Raw genomic sequence first — 18688 nt, 5'->3', positions numbered from 1 at the left:
CAATCTACATTTTTACAAATTAAGTCAAAAAGAACAGATTTCCCCCTGCAGAAGCAAAGCCTGCCTCCTAGAGCATCAACTTCAATTAGGCTGTAGGAAAACATTTCACAAATGGCAGCAGACACACTGGCTCCAGTTTGTTTAAAAGGAGAACTGAGAAGACACATTTCAATTACATGCTTCGGAGTCAAAGCATCAGTACAAAGTTTCAGTTCCAGAATTAACGTTTTAAAGTTAAAGACAATGCATCAGATCACTGAACAGTTCAGTGCCTTTTATTGCACCTTAAAAATAAAAATAGCAGCATGAAGATGTGCTTTGTTAAGAAAGCTTTGTTAAGAAAATACAAATGAAAGAAGCCTTTCCAAGTAAGACTTGGAAAATACTTGAATGTTTTATGAATTCTCATAAAACATCATCCTTGGACAAATATTCCAGGACCCACTTAAGATAGTCTTAAATCTTTTTCAAACCCAAGCTCAATAATACACCTTCAAACAAACAAACACCAAAAAACAAACCCCACAATAGCAACCAACCAAAGGTAAACTTCTGCAGTAAAAGAAAGGAGTCATCCAACGTGTGAATAAATTTGGAATATGAAAAAATCCCTCATTTTCCTAACAAAGCCTTTCCATTAGTTCAGGATTATCTTTTCCACTGATGTGTTAATTCAAATGTTTTTCTCTTCCCATTTCCACCTTGCCTCCATTAGCTCACAGTTCAGGGTATGCATTTTTAATCACCTTTGTTCCTCAGTCTTGTATTCTCACACTGACACTTGTCACCAGAAGAATTAGGATACACTTCAAAATGGATTTACAGAATCACACATGGCTGAGGTTGGAAGGGATCCCTGGAGGCCCTCTTGTCCTCCCTCCCTCTCTCAAGGAGGGCCACCTGGAGCCAGCTGCCCAGGACCATCTCCAGATGACTTCTGAATACCTCCATGGAGGGAGACTTCATCACCTCCCTGGGCAACCTGTGCCAGTGCCTCAGCACTCTCACAGAAAAAATATTCTCTCAGGTTCAGAGGGCACCTCCTGTGTTTGCTTGTGCCCATTGCCTCTGGACTTGTCACCACTGAAAAGAACCTGGCTGTCCCCTCTGCACCCTCCCTTCAGGTGCTCATACACACTGATAAGATTCCCCTGAGCCTTTTTTTCCATGCTGAACAGTTCCAGCTCCCTCTGCCTTTCTTCATAGGAGAGATGTTCCAATCCCTTCAACATCTTTGTGGCCCTTCACTGAACTGTCTCCAGTATGTCAAGGTGCTCCTTGTACAAGGAAATCCAGAAATAGATATGGTTTTGGTCACCATATTTCCTCAAGCAGAAACAGGAACTCCTCTTGGTTTGAACTACATTAACAAGAAAAAGCATTTCATGCCCTTTGGATATCATTTCCTAGGCAGCTCCACCATAACTAAAAATTTCAGAAACTCATTAATCATTCTTTAACCAAAATACAAATTTAGTAAGTGCTCCTTCTAATTTCAGGCAAAACAGTGGAAAAAAGAACAGTGTACAGCCCCTGAACAACTTGAGGAAACCCATCCTTCCCTCACATAATCATATTCTAATAGTGGGAGGTTTGTGTTAAGCATCTCCTGAGGCTGAGAGGATCTGAAGAAGCCATCTTAAGAGTCAAAGATGCTTCACTCTGACAGAATGCTTGCCAGTTTCAGCCTGAAGGAAATTACTTTACAGAAAGGGGGCTTTGCAAAACTGAATACACAGAACAAAAGGGTTACTATCCAGAAAGCCTGAGGGCTACCTGTAGCAATTAACTGCTAACACACACACATATATCTACTCTTAGGAATAATCAGAGTCATGCCCTTTGGCTCCCCACAGAAATTGCTTTATCAGGAAAGATAAAAGAGGCAGCACCTCCCAATTCAGTCACACTCAGCCAAAAATAGCAGTCTCAATTTTGCTGTATCTTGCTCACGTAAGCAGTCCCATCAGTTTTTCCAAGAGACATGTGGCAAATTCCAGGTTTTTTGGCTTCTTTAAACTATGACTTCCACAACAAATCAAGTCAGTGTTGTACACTCCAAAGCCCCAAAAATCTGTCCCTACCATTAACAGGTTATATGCCAAAACAAGTAATCAGAACACAGGACAGCAATGGGTCACATTCAGCTGAATATGATCCCAGCTTTGTAACAGGCCTGTTGGATAACCTCCTCCACACCCTTGTTCTTCCTTAAAAACTAAAAGCCTGTTTTCTGCTCACATTATGTAAAGAAGGTAGAACTTGGTTTTCCATATGAAGGAGCAGGCTGTCCATGGTGGGAGTGGAGAAGCATAACAACCTTCCTGCTGCTGCAGCAAGCTGTTAGGGCACCCAAGCTGCTAAGCCATCCTGTGCAAATCCTTAAATGCCTGTATTACTGACCCAAATAGCTGGGGCATTCTCCAAACTTAAACAGAGATTTCCTTCCAAGAACACCAGTCTGAAAGTTAGGGAAATATTTTTTGAAAAGATGCTACGTTACCATAGAAAATTCAAATATGTGTAGCTAGTACTAATTTATATTTTCCCTTTCTTCTGCCAGTGTCCAAGACCAGGCACACCCTCACTCCTGAGCAGCCTCCTTTAGGCCAGATGGCAACACTCAACTTCAGATCCACAACTCTTCAGTCTCACTATGTTGAGACCAGCTCACCAGGAAAAAAACTCCAGCCTGGCCTGATGGAGTTTCTTTGTCTGTAAAGGACCTTCAGCAGCAAAAATTCCTCACCTTCAGAAAATTAAGGTCCAAACTCAGACCTCCTACCAATGCCATCTTCATTTTTAGCAGGTAACACAATCCTAAGAAACACTGTACAGCAACATAATACTGGTCAGAAGGTGTATTTGATACAGGACACAGTTAAGAACAGGCACAGTGAATCAACTTATCCATCCATAGTGCAGGTGCAGCCAAGTCTTCCCTTTGGGAAGCTTCAAGCCTGTACTGAAGCACAAACTGGAACTTACCCTGTATTTGATACAAAGTAGTCTTAAAATTAAAAATATTTAAGGCATTTGCTTTGGGAACCCATCTTCAGGAATTATATTTTGCTTAGATATTTGTGTGTTAAAAGTTTGAACCTGACATTTCAGCCTCTTAGATACTTCAGGTAACATAACTTTATAGCTGTCAGGATGAAATCTTTACATTAATACTGTTGCAAGCCAGAGCCACTCTGAGTTACATATTAAGTATTATTTATGCAGCAAGCTCACACACCAAATCAAAACAATAATTTACAATTTACAGGTTTCTCTTACTTCCTTTGCTAGCTAACTTGTAACTTCCAAACCAATTATACCTTCATTTTCATCTTAAAAGTCTAGATTAGGAGTAGAAGTGAAAAATACATTGCAAAAACTTTACTTTCTGTAGAATGTAAAAATAAAACTGAAAAATGTTCAAAATAAAACTGAAAAATGTTCCAAATAAAACTACTGTAGACATGGCCACTACTGTAGTATGTTCTTGAAGAAGCTGAGTATCACTACATGTATAGAGGATCAATATATAATTGAAGATGTGATTGCTAAGCAGCATTTATTGTGATTCTGTGAAATTTTAAACTTTATCTTAGTAACTTGAGAGTATTTTATATTTAATTCATGTCCACACTTACCCTGCAGCAAAGTAACAGTTAATAATAGAAAGGATTATGGGTATTAATCAACTGGAAACACAAATACATTCTACAGGAATAATAAAAATCATAATCAGCTCCCCAGATCCTTGGATTTAATGAGAAATCTGAAGGTAATCCCATCTAGTTAAATATAGACTTACAGGAGTAACTACTTACCTGCAGAGCTGTTCAGTCCATGTCACTGGCAGAGTTTACAGATGTGACCATGGAACAGAACATCCAGCTCCACAACCCAGCTGCTGATCTTCAGACACATCCTTAAGTGCTGCAAGTTTTTGGGGATTGCTATCCCATGTCCCTACATAATCACCCACCCCATTTTCTAACTAAGCCACCAGCTAAATACTTGAATGCAGCTCTCAAAAGGGAAATCTGGGGAGCAAGTGGGGAAAGAATCTCTGCAGGATGAAGAGAGATTCTCTAGTTCTAGCCAGGCTTCTGTTTTGTACCTTTAATACTGGACTTTCAAACCCCTTCAATTTTGGATAGTTTCATTATCAGACTGTTATAAAACTCCACAAAATGTCACAGCACTATCAAGTTGCTCACCATTTTCCAAGACTGCAATTCAGAGTTTTGATTATTTATGTATAAATATGACTACTTTGTTTAATGCTGTGCTTTGAACTTTTGTTTTCTTTCAATCTGTATTACTCATATACAAGACTTCATTATAGAAGACAAAGGTGTCTAAAAAATTAGACAATTCCATTTATACAGCCTCAACATATAACACATTACCTTTAACAGGAAGCTTGTATCCTTAGGTATCTTGGGTTTTTTCCCTTTCATCTATTAAGTCTCTCACTGAAGACCCTTCCTATCCTGGCCAGCTTTGGTCTAGGCAAATCTCTAGTTTTATCTGGAGATGCCATCAGCCAGTTCCAACCAAAACTCATTTTACCAACTCCTAGCTTGCTTCCAAATAGAAAATTCCAGACAGCACACTCAAATAGCCTCAGATGTGCTTATAACCATTAGCCTAGAGTAATTTCATCACAAAATAAAGCCCCAAGCTATCAGTTTTATATTCCTGACACCTTCATCAGAAAAAATCAGAGCATTGGTCATGTTGGAAAAGACCTTTAAGATGATTGAGTCCAACCATTAACATAACTCTACCAAGCCCAGTGCTCAAACACATTCCTATGCACCATTTCTACTTGTCTTTGAGTCACCACCCTTGGAGGTGTTTAAACCATGGGCAGCCTGTTCCAGTGTTTCATAACCTTTTCAGTTAAGAAGTTTCTCCTACTATCCAACTTAAACCTCCTCTGGTAGTATTTCAGATAAATTTAAACATTTGAGACACTACTGCTCTCTACAGCTACCTGAAAGGAGGCGGTAGCTTAGGGGTGTCAGTCTCTTTTCCCAAATTAACAAGTGATAGGACAAGAGGAAATACCCTCAAGTTGTGCCAGAGGAGGTTGAGATTTAATTCTAGCAGAAACTTCCTCCCCAAAAGGGTTATCAAGCATTAGAACAGGCTGCCCAGGGAAGTGGTGGAATCACCATCCCTAGAGGGATTTAAAAGATGTGCAGACGTGGTGCTGAGGGACAGGATTTAGTGGTTGACTTAGCACTGTCAGGTTCATGGTTGGACCATCACCCTGACATTTTAAAACCAATCTTAGAGGTCTTCTCCAACCAAAATGATTCTATGAGAAAATACAAGAAATGCAGCTCCCATTGGTGGGAGAAGCTTTGACTTGCTTAAGTTTGCTACCTCCACTATGACTGCAACTGCAGTTGCTATGAAGGCATTTCAGGATTCCACAAATTTGAACAGAAAACAACATTCACCATAGTTGACTAAAAAGGTTTTTAAGCTCTCAAACAGACATCATGGGAAAGTGTTACCACCTTATAAAGAAGTCACATTTAAAATCCAGTTTCTTTACACAAGACAGATTAAACTTCCCATTTTACTGAAACATCAAGAAACACAAACGTAAGGCATACACCAAAAATAGAAACTGACACTGTACCTTACTGTCCTCATCTTCAAACACAGACTGGTGAACATTACAAGCAAAGAGAGAATTCGGGAGATCATTGAAGTCAATTATTTCATGAAAATCTTCCTCTGCAAAACATCTCTTTAAATTGTTGTCTCCGTGTATAGAGTAGAGCAAGAACTGTCCTCCATCCTCTGGGATGCAGCCATAGTGACCCAGGCCTCGCATTCCAAAGAAGTATGAGTCTCCCCTCATCCCTGGCAGCATGGAGAAGAGAGACACAGTTACACATTTTAAAACACCACATACAAAAATTCTTAGTTTGGGGGCTTAATTTGTAGAAAGTATATTTCCTGTCATTTTAAGGCAACAATTGACCTCTGAAAAAGGGCACTAAGTCACCAAGGCTTAAATAAGGACTTTGCTTTAGTTTCACTTAAAAGCACAGAAAAGATTTAACCATCACAAAGAAAAGATTTAACCATCACAAGCTGCCAAGCACAACCAGTATCAAGGCATCACTTCAGTGCTCTACAAGAAAATATTATGCTGTATTTGGGTTTAGAGAATCATGTTTGTTACTGGCAAGGTAGGCTGGTGCTTCTGGGCTTGCAGTCAGCATAGACAGAGTAATGCACTAAGTAAGAAGAAAATTAAAATAACTTTGAAAATTACACCCAGCATCAAGAAAAAAAAGAAAAAAAAAAGATCCTGTTGGAAAAGAGCAACAACAGAGAATCATCAAAACACAGTACAAGTAAGATAAAACACTACTACAAAGAGTAAAGCCAATTTTTTTCTATGGTGTAAGGACAGCATATACCTGGTTTGTAATGCCCATTACCAATTTGTTTGCATCTTAATCACATTAGGAAGCAAATAAGAAAACAGCTAAGACAAGAGTGGACTCTTGAGATGACTGTCACCACCTTACAGGAAAATCCTACTAACTTTGGAGCTTCTGTGGACACATAGAAGTCACCTATATATCAAACAGTATCCCTACTCTTGATACAACCCAAGGGGAATAATTAAAGCTCCAATTAATTATCAGCATGGTTATTACTATAAATTCAGGTATTTATCAGTCTTTAGCACAGGTGTTTTAGACATCAACCTATAACTTCCATAGACCTTCAGTGAGCTGACTAGAAACTATGCCAAGGAATAATTAATTCCCTCATAGTTGTGTTTCTTTCAATAACAATGTGCAATCATTGGCTGCTCTTTTTTCCTCATAATATAAGGATATAAGGAGCTGGAGTTACATAAGCACAGTGTGCTCATCTGTTTCAGATTTGCCCTTGCTCTATTGCGTACTTGCTGTTCTCTATAAATAGTTGTAAATAGTAGTTCAAATACACTATTTAGGACTGGCATCCAAAATTAAACCCTATGGGCTTACCACACTTAATCTCAGTAAAGCAAATCTAAATTATGGAGCTAATTTGCTATGCCTATGCCTTTCATATAACCTCATTTCTGCTGCTCTGAAATGGCATTTGGCTGATGACAGAGCACATCATTCTGTAATCTTATGTTATGGAAATGACAGCAATTGTTACAGCTGAAGTCTCAGGGTTGACAACACAAGTCCTCAAGAAAACAAGCTGATGTCACACTCAAAAATGCCAGTTTGGACCAAGCACTGAGCCCAAGCTTACCACACCCTCAAATCCCATGACAGAGACAAATTTATTAGCTGGTACTGGTGAGAACAACAAAGGTTGGAAGGGGCCTGCAGAGGTGATCTGGTCTGAAACACAAACATCAGATCAGGATAATTCAGGATCTTGTCCCCAGATAAATGTTGCACAGCAATACCATTCCTGGTGCACAGAATGACCAGGAGAGAGAGTACATCCCTGGATCTTAGCTCTCCTCCTTTTCCAGGCACTAAAATGTCACACAGGTCCAGACAGAATAGTCTCCTAATCCTATATTCTGTGCATGTAATTTATGTGGGAAGAGCTTAAAAACCAAGAAGGATGTGGTGCTGCAAGGAAGCAGGTGCAGTATGAAAGCCTCAGGCCCTTTACCTCTTTTTAGAAACCTGTCATCAGGTTGACACATCAGTCTATCACATACACACTAGTGTTTTCACCAACTCCTTCTGATATTAACACAAATAACTCCAACTAATTTCAGTGTAGGAATTTATTTCTAACTGGGGAAAAAAAAAAAAAAGCCTGAACAAGTGACACAGGAGATGGATACAACTTCAACAATTTACATTAGTGAAATAGGAACTCAGTATCATAGCAATATTGCCTCTGGCATTTGAACCAACCCACTTAAGCCTGTGAGTATTACTGTATATTTCAGTGGAAACATACCCAGGTAAACACTATAAAGAAATCCCTACAGCAGCCACTACTGGGGAAGAAACTTAAATCAGGATATATTGCCACACTAGTAGAAAGTATTAATATATCATCTACTCAAAATAGAATCATCTCTAAACATTTTTGCCATCATGCTTAGACTGTGCCAAGAGGAAATTAATTGCCTTTAGGTTTGTGAAAATAAACCTCAAGCCCAGTATGTTACAATCTATAATTTACATGGCAGAACAGAATTTTGCCAGAGAGTATGAAGTATTTCATTCACAAGAGGCAAACTACTTGCAGTCAGGGAAGACTCTATTTTACAGACACCCTTCTGGGTTAAACCCTTCTTCCCTCTCCAGCATTAAGCCAGAAGAGTCCACTCATTACAAGGATGCCTCAAAGCCAACTTTATGCAGCACTCAGAAGTATAAAAATGACAAAAGTTGATACTCAAAAATTGTAGGCATTTGGATTATGAATTGATACTCCATAAGCATCCTAGTGAGAAGAGGGGAGACTAAATGAAACCGGGAGTAGTAAAGTTTAAGATCTGTAAGAATGTCCTAGGATATTAAACAGGAATCTGCTGGCTGAGTGGAACTTAGCATTTAAATTAGAGGAAGGCAATACAGTGCATTGTTTTTTATACCCATCTTTATTTATACTAGGTGATTTCTTAAGCTGTACTTCCCACAGTGAAAGTGAAGGTTATTTATTAGACTAAAGGCATAATAGTAAAGACACGTTCATAGCAACTAACAAATTCCCTACATCCTGTTCTCAGTGCATAACAATGATATTTTGGTGGCCAGAAACATAAAGAATCTTAACATATTAGCAGAAAAGTCTTAATTTCCTCAAACTGTTCATTTTCTTCTCTTGGGAGTACCATATTATAAGGTACTAGATAGAGAAGCAATATTTTAAATTAAAAATTAAACAAAAACACTATGACTAGGAACAAATCAGAACAGGATTGTAAATCATAACTATGAAGTTCAGGTTTTTAACCATCCTAGGTGGTAATAAGATGAGCATACACTATAGCAAGCCATTCTACATTTTATAGGCTTCAAAGCTCCATTAGAAATTAATACTCTTAACTTATGTGGCAGTAGTTTTGCTCTGCTAGTTCTTCAGCAAGAAAAGCTTGCTTCTTTTTTCAATCAATTCTTGAGAGATGTGCTTAACAGGACTCTGGTGTTGGCCAAGTCTTCTTATGCAAGTCACTGTCTTATATGCTTTTTGACCATCTCTTTTTCAAGCCCTGTAGGTAGGTGTGTGTGTGCACATGCCTCTCCTACACTGAAGATATTCCCAGAATTCTGGTCAGTGTTCCCTCCACTAGCAAATTACTAGCAAAATAAGTTCCTTCTACTTAAAATTAGTAAATCCTCTGCTCAACTTAAGATGGGACATGCACAGTTAAGAACATCTGTATGGGAAAACTAATGTTTCACTAATTTTACTTTGCTATACTGCACAATATTAAGTACAGCACCACAATTAAAACAGAAATCTCACTACTAATGCATGTATGTTTTTCAAGAGAAAAACTGGATATGAGCCTGGGTTGAATGATTATCAGTGCAAACAAACACACTTGCATCAACAGCATATGTTAGCACACTTCAAGCCACAGAATGGTTTGGGTTAGAACAGACCTTCAAAGCTCAACAGGGTGCTGAGACATTTCAATATAAACAATAATATTAGAAGGGTTGGACCAGATGATCCTCAAGGTCCCTTCCAACCTGACATTCTCAGTATATATGATATGATATAGATAGAATCATTTAGTTCCAACATTCCTGCCATGGGCAGGGACACCTCTTACAAGATTGGTTGCTCCAAGCCCCATCCAACATGATCATGAACACAACTTCACTGGGCAACCTGTTTCAGGGTCACTCTACCCTCACAGTCAAAAATCTCTTCCTAATATCCAACAAAAACTTCCCCTCTTCCAGTTTGAAACCATTACCCCTTGTTGCATCATTACAAGCCCTTGCAAAAAGTTCCTCCCCAGCTTTTGTAGCCTCTTCAGGTAATGGAAGAGCCACTATAAGGTCACCCTGCAGCCTTTTCTTCTCCATGCTGAACAATACCAGCTCTCCCAACCTGTCTTCATAGATAGGAGAGGTGATCCAGCCCTCTGACAATCTTCATGGTGCTCCTCTGGGAGGGCTGGAAGTTCAGACACTGACTGGACAAACCAGCACTCCTGCCAAAAGATATAATGTAATCACATAACACACCTCAGGCTTATCACTTCCTTTCACCAGTCACTTCCTACACAGACAGGGCCCACGCTACCTTTGGAGTGAAGAAAGCATCTCCTACTCTGATTCATGGTGCAACTGTACAAACTTGATCAATTAAAAGACAAGGCCTAAGGAAAAAAGTTTGGGTTTAACATTATTAAGTAAATAAGTAACCTGATTCACTACATGGTTGCATAAATACTTGTAGCAACCAGAAAAAAAAAAAAAAGAGAGGGACAAGTTTGGGAATGGACAGACATCAGTAATGTTTAGGACTGTACTTTTCAGTGACTAATCTACTTAAAGGATTCATGCAATTATTATCAGAGTATTTACAGCTCTGCTTACTTCACAGTAAGTCAGCATATTAGAAGTTATCTTTCAAACAGTCAGGATCTGGAAATATTACCCTTTTCTGCATTATAAATAAAGTTAGACACATAAAAAAATCATCTACATATCCTTTATTGCCTGTCAAACACCTTAAGGCTCAGGTGTTTTGTTCGTAGTGTTTTGTGGATTCTTTGAATTTCCTTAGCCACTTCAGGCAGTCCTCTGTAAAAAAAAAAAAATTATCTGCTTTACAATTATTCCACTGATTTAGAACAAAAGAATTTCCCTTTCAAATCCCTTAAAACAATTAATTCTAAATCATGTATAAGCCATGAACTGCCACACAAAATAAACCAAATTAAAAGTAATCTTTCATGGAACAATACTACAATGTGATCACTGGACCACATTCCCATTTATATTAAAGCTCCTTTCTACAGATTTTGACAAAAAAAGTTAACTCCCCTAACTCTTATGGTCTGTTTTATATTATCAGAAACAAAGCCATCCACGTAGAAGTAAACCTTACTTATCTTACTTTTGAAATGTAAGAAGTACAAACCAAGTTGTGTGCTTGCTTCCCCCTTCCCAAATCAGAAAATTTTTCAAATACCAAAGATCCTGGAGGTTGTCAGACAAAGTATTAAAAGAGGTGGCAATGCCATAAAAAAATAATGCAGTAATACTAAGTTCTATTGCATCCAGCACCAACACTGATGCTAAAGTAATTCGAGACCTTAACTGGAACCACACTATTAAAGTCCATAGCAGGATTGTTCCCTTTAGGAGGCTGAGCTACTGAGCTGCAAACAAACCTGAGCCTGAGTTTATTTAACCTCCAGCCAACAGTGTTTCTGTGTTATTTTTAAATTTGTTGTAGGGTTTTGACTCTAAACTTTCAAGTCAGAAAAGATATTACAGGATAGAATACAACAGCAAACACTATCCTTCCAGATCTGATGTGTCACATCCTTGTCACTTCTTTTGTCTAACTTACATGTACCACCTGCATCACTTTACACTGATTTATTTCAAATTTCTCCTCCTGTGGTCAATGGGTATTAGATCTTGTAATTTGTGATAGTTCAAAACATAAAACAAACTCCTTTCCCACTGGAACAGATTAGGTCATGCCAGTGTTCAACTCAGAGGGTACTTCAGCTGAAAGCTCTGTAGAGACTCCAGGTGAGAGTTAAGCAGTCATTCTGTTACCTCACTATTTTTAGACCTAGAGGACTTCAAACTAAAATTCACAGCAGAAAAGGATCAGCAGAAAAATTATATTAATCAGCAAATAGCTGAAATTTCTGTTTGAAAAATTGCTTTTTTTTACTGCAAAACTGACAGGGCAAAGGTGTGCATCTTGTTATGAAATTAGACATCTACAGAGCAAAGAACTTCAGCTGAAGTTTTGCTGAATGAAGACAACTTGATCACAGTGCTTCAATGGACCCATCCTTTATACATCACCAAGCACATATAGATTTATTCACTGTTTTTTATGGAAATTAATAAGGCATTTCCATGGTGACCATTTTCCTGTCTTAAGAGTTTTTTTAAAGAGTCCCTGAGGGACATCAGGAAACAGGCACATATCTCTTGAAATTGCTAGGAAACTTTACTTTTTTTTATTAAACACTGCTTGCCATGACAAACAACATAACTAAAAATAGAATAAAGCAAACAAAATGTTACAAATAGAAGCTTTAAATATAATCACTATAAACTAAAAGTATTATTGAGTCCTGAGTGCAAACCTGGAAACAAGAATCTACAGGAATTAAGAAAATTTGGGAGGGGTGAGGGGGGGAGAAGGAAATTTAGAAAAGTTGCAGTAGTTTTCCTAGAAAGGTCCAGAAAAAAGGGCAAGGATTACACCTCTGTTCCTACTAAAAAAAAAAAAAAAAAAATCCCAAACCACTAAACAGCAATTTTTATCATAATTCAAAAAGGGGAGGGAAGACAACACAGGAGAGGGAATCAAACCCCAAATCAAATCTGGTTTTAGTTAAAATACTCACTGACTTAATGAAAGCAGTCACTCATTTCAGCCTAAGGATGCAGATCCTGATGAAGTCAACTGGGCCGACACTGAAGGCTTTGGCAGAAGGCATGAAGGTAACAGGGAAATACAGATAGTAGCAACCTACCAAAATTTCATTCCATTCTCCAAAATAGCAGTGGAGATTGATATTTTTATGTGATACTAATTCATCACTATGGAAAGATCCCATGGACTTAAATGGAGATGTTTTACTTAATTAGAAAAAGAAAAATGGGACCTCATGTGACAGGATTAATGAACTGTTGATGTCTCAAAAGAACCAGACTGTAGTTACCTCTCCCCTCAACATTCATACCTGCATCTCCCACCTGGGCAATGGCTATTCCCCTTACAAGAATAAAAATTGCTTGTTCAGTGAAGTCCAACCACATTTTAAATGAAATCATCACAGAAAAAGAGGGTCAATCTCCACTATTCCCTCTTAGAGAAGTGGCAGATAGGAGGTAGAGGACATTTTTTGTTTTAAATGCTAACTGGTGCAAATCCCAAACGTTCTAATCCCTTCCATTGACATTCTAGCCGTATTAAATTTAGCTGAGACTTTGTAACTATTTTTGGAAGCTTTTAGCATCCAAAGGGACTATTCACTTTTATTTCTCTAAAACGGGGCTGTCCAGCTCAAGCACTTCAAGACCTGTATATTGCTCAGAAGGCTCAGTTTTGCCTCCCATGCCAAGGATGTAGCCTATGACCAGTAAAGAAACTCACTTGGCATTGGCTTCCTATGCCATGTCCATCCCCAGTCCTGCAGAAATGGAGCCAAAAGACACTGATGCTCCACCTTACCAAGCAAAGACTCCAGCAAGGTGATATTCTGAGCAACCAGTGCCAGGTATAATGATTTTATGTGCTGTTCTTAAGGTCAAGAAACTGAGCTGTGATTAATCAACCACTAAAGCTACCATGGTAACATTAAGACATTCAAAGAACAAAAAAAAACCAAAAAACCAAAACCTCCCCAAGCCCCAAAGAAACCAGAGCAAGCTTCCAGATTACCTTCACTTGGCCTCTATGCTACTCTATTTAAAGCCAGTTTTATAAGGGGCACACAGTATTACAACACTGTTGGCCTTCAGCCAGATCTGTCACCTCACACAAGGGTCAGTGAAACATTTAATAGCCCTCTAATAGCTTGTAACATACAATTCATAACATATACGCGGATTCTTACCAAGACCTACTTTACCTTTTAAGAGGAAAAAAGAAAAAGGGAAGAAACCATGCATGTCAAAACTACACTCAACAGATGTGTTTAACTCCTAGAAAATACTCAAGACACTATGCTGACTTGGAATAAAATTTCAATGGTTTCTTCAAAAAGACTTTCTGTTGGTACACACAAGTAACTTAACTTAGAGAACAGTAGGGACACATCAATGCAATGGCATTTTGCATTGACAAAAAAATGTCAAATTGAGCCACTGACTCTATATACACTCTACAATATTTGGAAAAAAAGCTAGATTATATAGCTGACAATCCTTCTAATACATTTAAGGAGAAACCTTAAATGTATTAGACAGTTCCTGCTGCTAAGAGAGGTACCAGCTACCGGAATTGATAATATACACAAAATGTCTTTCTGTTCCTTTTTACTATGATACATTTGTAGCTTTTCTGCTTGCTTATATTGTCGCAGTATTCAAACTTCCATCTGTTCAGGAACGATGTGTAACCATAAAATTTAGTTCTATTGCAAGAATAAAACCAGCAGAGTTTCTTTACAGTAATTATTTTCACAGAAAGGAAGAGAATTCTTCCTTTTCTGTAGAGCAACAATTCTAACTAGGTAAACAGCAGTGAGCAAACCAATTTGTAAGTGCAAAACCTGACAGCCTAACACATAAGGTCAGGAAAAGCACAACCCCTGATTAAACGACAACTCTCATCAGTATTATTTCTTTCAGCTATATAAACCTGACACACATTTTCCTTTTAGGAAAACAGATTAAGCTCCAAACTGACGCAGTGAGGGGACCGAAGTATTTTCAAGAGATACAAAAGAATCCAGGAAAGACGGGTGGAAAAAAAAAACCAAAACCCAAACCAAAAGCTTTCAGGGAGCTACCTGTTATGTAAGCATCAAATACCACCGCCGTGGGATGCTGCAGCTAACTTTAAAGCAGCCCAAAAAGAGCCTCCCTCAGGGGCACGAACTTCACTGCGTTCCTGAACACCAGCTTCAAGTTATCCGAGGAGCTGGAACAGGTCCGCACCCCGGCACCCTCCCACCTGCTTTACACCCGCACCCAGCGCTCCCCGCAGAGCTGCAAACCCCGCTTCCCCTCCACTCCCCACGGTGCGGGGATGCTCCCTCACCTCACCCCGCAGCTCTCCGCCCCAACCACCTGCCCCGCGGGACGAGCCGCCACGCCGCTCCCCCTCCCCGCACGCCTCCACCTCCGCCCCCCGCTCGTTTCCAGCTGCACGGCGGGCACCGACACCAGGGCGGCGAACGGGTGCCCCCGGGGAAGCCCCGGGGCTCGCCTCGCAACCCGCCCCCCCCCATCCGCCGGCGCCCGAAGAGCCCCGAGGTGAGAGCGGAGCCCCCGGGAGGGGTCAGGACCGCGGGGAGAGCCGGCGGGGCGGTTACATAACCCCGCACGGCGCCAGGTCGGCGGGGCAGGGCTGCAACCGGGCAGCCCCGCTGCGGGGGACAAGGAGCCTCTCGCAGCAGCGGCCCTGCCCGTTACCTGCTGCGGCTCAGCGCGTCCTTCGCCTCCCCGCCCTCCTCCCCTGTTGTCGCCGCCGAGCTTCGAGAGCCGCGACGCCGGCTCCTCACCGAGTGCCCCGCACCTCTCCCCTACCCGCCCCGCTGAGGCGAAGGTGGAGGACAAGGCGGGAGGGGTGAGGAGAGGCCACAAGCCAATCAGCGAAGCCCTTCGCCCTAACGGGCAGGAGAGAACCACCAATAAGAACGGGAGGAACACGGTGGCCCCGCCTCTCCATCCCTAGCCACGCCCCCCACCTCCCACCGCTTCGCGCCGGGTGTCGGTTACCGGCGGGGGCGGTGGCGGCGGCGGGGAGGGAGCGGGTGAGGGGCGGTGGTGATGGGGGGGACGGCAATGGTACGAACCTGACAGAGCTTGTGGCTTCGTTACTAGTGCGTTGTCAAGCGTCCTCCCTTAGGGTGTCTGCCCCGCTACCTTGGAGGGGAGAGGGAGAGGGAGAAGGGAGAGGAAAAGTGAGAGAGGAGGGAGGAGAGGAGAAGGAGAAGGAGAAGGAGAAGGAGAAGGAGAAGGAGAAGGAGAAGGAGAAGGAGAAGGAGAAGGAGAAGGAGAAGGAGAAGGAGAAGGAGAAGGAGAAGGAGAGAAGGAGAGAAGAAGAGGAGAAGGAGGAGGAGAGAAGGAGAGGAGAGAACAGGAGAGGAGCTGAGAGGAAAGGAGAGGAGAAGGAGAAAGAGAAGGAGAAGGAGAAGGAGAAGGAGAAGGAGAAGGAGAAGGAGAGGGATGAGTTAGTGTGAAAAGAAGTGTGAAGTAAGATGGGGTAGGGATGGGGATGAGGAGAGGTGTGATGAGAGTGAAGAGGGGTGGGATGAGATGAGGTATGGAGATCTGGGGTGGGATAGGATAGGGGAGAGGTGGGATGGGATGGGATGGGATGGGATGGATGGGATGGGATGGGATGGATGGATGGGATGGGATGGGATGGGATGGGATGGGATGGGATGGGATGGGATGGGATGGGATGGGATGGAATGGAGAGAGGTGGGACAGGATGCAAGAGGAAGGGTCAGATTGCCCACCAAAGTGCCAGCACACCTTATCATGGCTGTAGGGACAAACCTCCTCATGCCTCCTGTGGTGATTTTGTAGGGGGCCTAAATGCCTTTGGGGGATGGGGCTCAAAGCCATCATTCCCACTGACCACAGATAAGCAAACACAGCCTTGAAGTGATCTCCATCTGGCATGGATCTTGTTGCCACTCATCTCTTCTTCAGCCCAACGGGAATAAGTTGTATCTCCCTGTTACAGACAAGACCAGAAGTTGCATTTGTAAGACTCTTAAGGAACATCAGGGTTACACTGGAAAAAGGCTGATGGTGGTAATGATTTTAAAAAGAAGAGAAAGCATTCAGATGCCCCCGAGGCATTCTTTATTAAAGGAAGGGCTATTTTCTCTCTTCCAGATGTATGTCCAAGACTGCTGAGCCTCAGAATCTAATGCTGATTTTCTGTGGTCTCTTCTCTCTGGAATGTAATACAGAGGGACTTAATCAATAGGGTGATCCAGAAATGTAAATAGGTTTTGTAAAGATGGCTTTGAAAATCTATAGAATATAACGGAGAACTGGAAGACTCCAGTTTATAATTATTAAACAGCCTGCAAAAAATCCATGGAAGGAATAATTCTCCACTGGCTAAAAATATATAAAAAGATGTATGCCATTTATAGTAGTACTTTCCAATAATAGCAGGAAAAAACTGCTGTGATTAATGAGTTCAATAATGAATCCCACCTCATCTCTGCAAGTACCCAAGAGCAATGCATTGTAGCTTGTACTTGCAAGAGAAGAGTTTTTTCCTGGTCCCATCGACAAGCACTGCCTTATGTCTTGATGCATACCTGGTTTAGACACCTCCCAAGCTTTCTTCTTTTGTTCTATTCTAGTTTCTAATATATAGTAGGTAACTAATAGTAGCAATTACCAATTCTTTTTTATTTTTTTTTAATCCTTGTGCTTAAAATATGCCTGGCCATGATCTTATTGCTTTAGGCACGATGCAGAAGAGAAAGCAAGCTGTGGAACTAAAGATGTCACAGTATAAAGTAATCAAGGTTTCAATCAAATTAAATGCTTGTTGGTTTGGGGTTTGTTTTAAGAATGAAACCTGGTAGGATATATTCCTTCATTTAAATACCTTCTGTTTGCATGATGTCTTATTTTAATATTCTGAGTAAGAGGGGCATCCACCACAATTTTCTGCCCCACATTTTATGTCAAACAATTTCCTCGTGTCTTCTTATTTCCATACCTCTTAACTGTGTCTTCTTCACAGCAGCCAATCCTAAGTTTTTGTCTTTTTCATATTTTCATACTGGGGAGAATATTTTCTTTGTGATGAAGTTGCCCTAGTGTATCTTTTCCTTGGAGTTAAATATAAATCTCTCCCATTATGAAAGCAAACTAATCCATGTTCAGGAAACATCAGGAACACCTAAGTCAGGACTTTGGCTTTTATATGTGCCCAAAAATTATTGCTAAGATGAAGGGGAAAAAACCTAATTCCACTGTTTGCAGTGAAAATGTCCTTTAAATTAAATACTAATGAAAAAGGCAACAACTGCAGGGTTTTTATGTCCCCTGTTGTAAGCATTAAAGATTTCTCTTGGCAAAAATAACAAAGTAATATGTTAGACATGGAAAAGGAGAAAAATAAGAATAAGAGCATCTGAGAGAATGTGCTTTTTGGAGTCACACTGTTACCCACTGAGGCCCCAGTGCTTCCTAAATGCTTTGGGCATCTTCCCACAACCCAGGTAGCTGAGTGCCAAAATCTGGAGGAAGCTGAAATTCTGGAAAGGATACCAACAGAGGTGATAAAACAGCTGCTACGTGCAAGGTTTGAAAGCAGTGCTGAACTGAGTGGGAGTCCTGTTACTGATACCTCAGCACAGGCTTAGCCCATCTCATCCAAATCCTGAGCTGCTCATTATCTTCAGGCTGCACCTGCTTCTTCTCTGCAGATTTAATCTGTAAGCAAAAGTGGCCTCTCAAATGTATTTGAAGCCACCACGGTGAATTTCAGAACAAATAGAGTATTGTAAGCAAAGGACTTTGCCCCCTCTCCATTTCTGAGCCTCAAATCCTGGCTCAATCCTGCAGACTTTGCAAAAGCATTGATGGCAAAGAAGAAATAAGTAAGTAGTAGCTCAAAATCAGTAGGTTCTCAAGAAATAAATACTTATTTTACATCCCATCTCGCTCAGATAATCCCCAATTCTCTGGCCAGATATGGATTGTGATTTCTTGCAAATGGCTGAGGCTGGAGATTAGAGTGGATAAAGGGAGTGAAATTAATGTTGACTGTCAGCATTAGCAAACCCTTGACTGTTTCTGTTACTTTTTTA

At 40.7% G+C, this 18688-nt stretch overlaps 1 protein-coding gene across 1 annotated transcript in view; it reads right to left on the bottom strand.

Moving 5' to 3' along the window:
- The window catches only part of RCAN2 (regulator of calcineurin 2), an 86100-nt gene extending 70677 nt beyond the window's left edge, over window positions 1-15423 (bottom strand). The window contains exons 1-2 of the mRNA XM_030447089.1: window positions 15309-15423; window positions 5654-5880 (exon numbers count right to left, since the gene is read on the bottom strand). Coding sequence (XP_030302949.1) covers window positions 5654-5878 — 225 coding nt within the window. The 5' untranslated portion in view covers window positions 5879-5880; window positions 15309-15423. The remainder of the gene's footprint in view (window positions 1-5653; window positions 5881-15308) is intronic.
- Between the last annotated feature and the right edge of the window lie 3265 nt (window positions 15424-18688).

The sequence above is a fragment of the Calypte anna genome, chromosome 3 (genome assembly GCF_003957555.1).
Source record: "Calypte anna isolate BGI_N300 chromosome 3, bCalAnn1_v1.p, whole genome shotgun sequence".
Classification (NCBI taxonomy): domain Eukaryota; kingdom Metazoa; phylum Chordata; class Aves; order Apodiformes; family Trochilidae; genus Calypte; species Calypte anna.
This window is presented reverse-complemented; position numbering and strand designations above follow the sequence as displayed.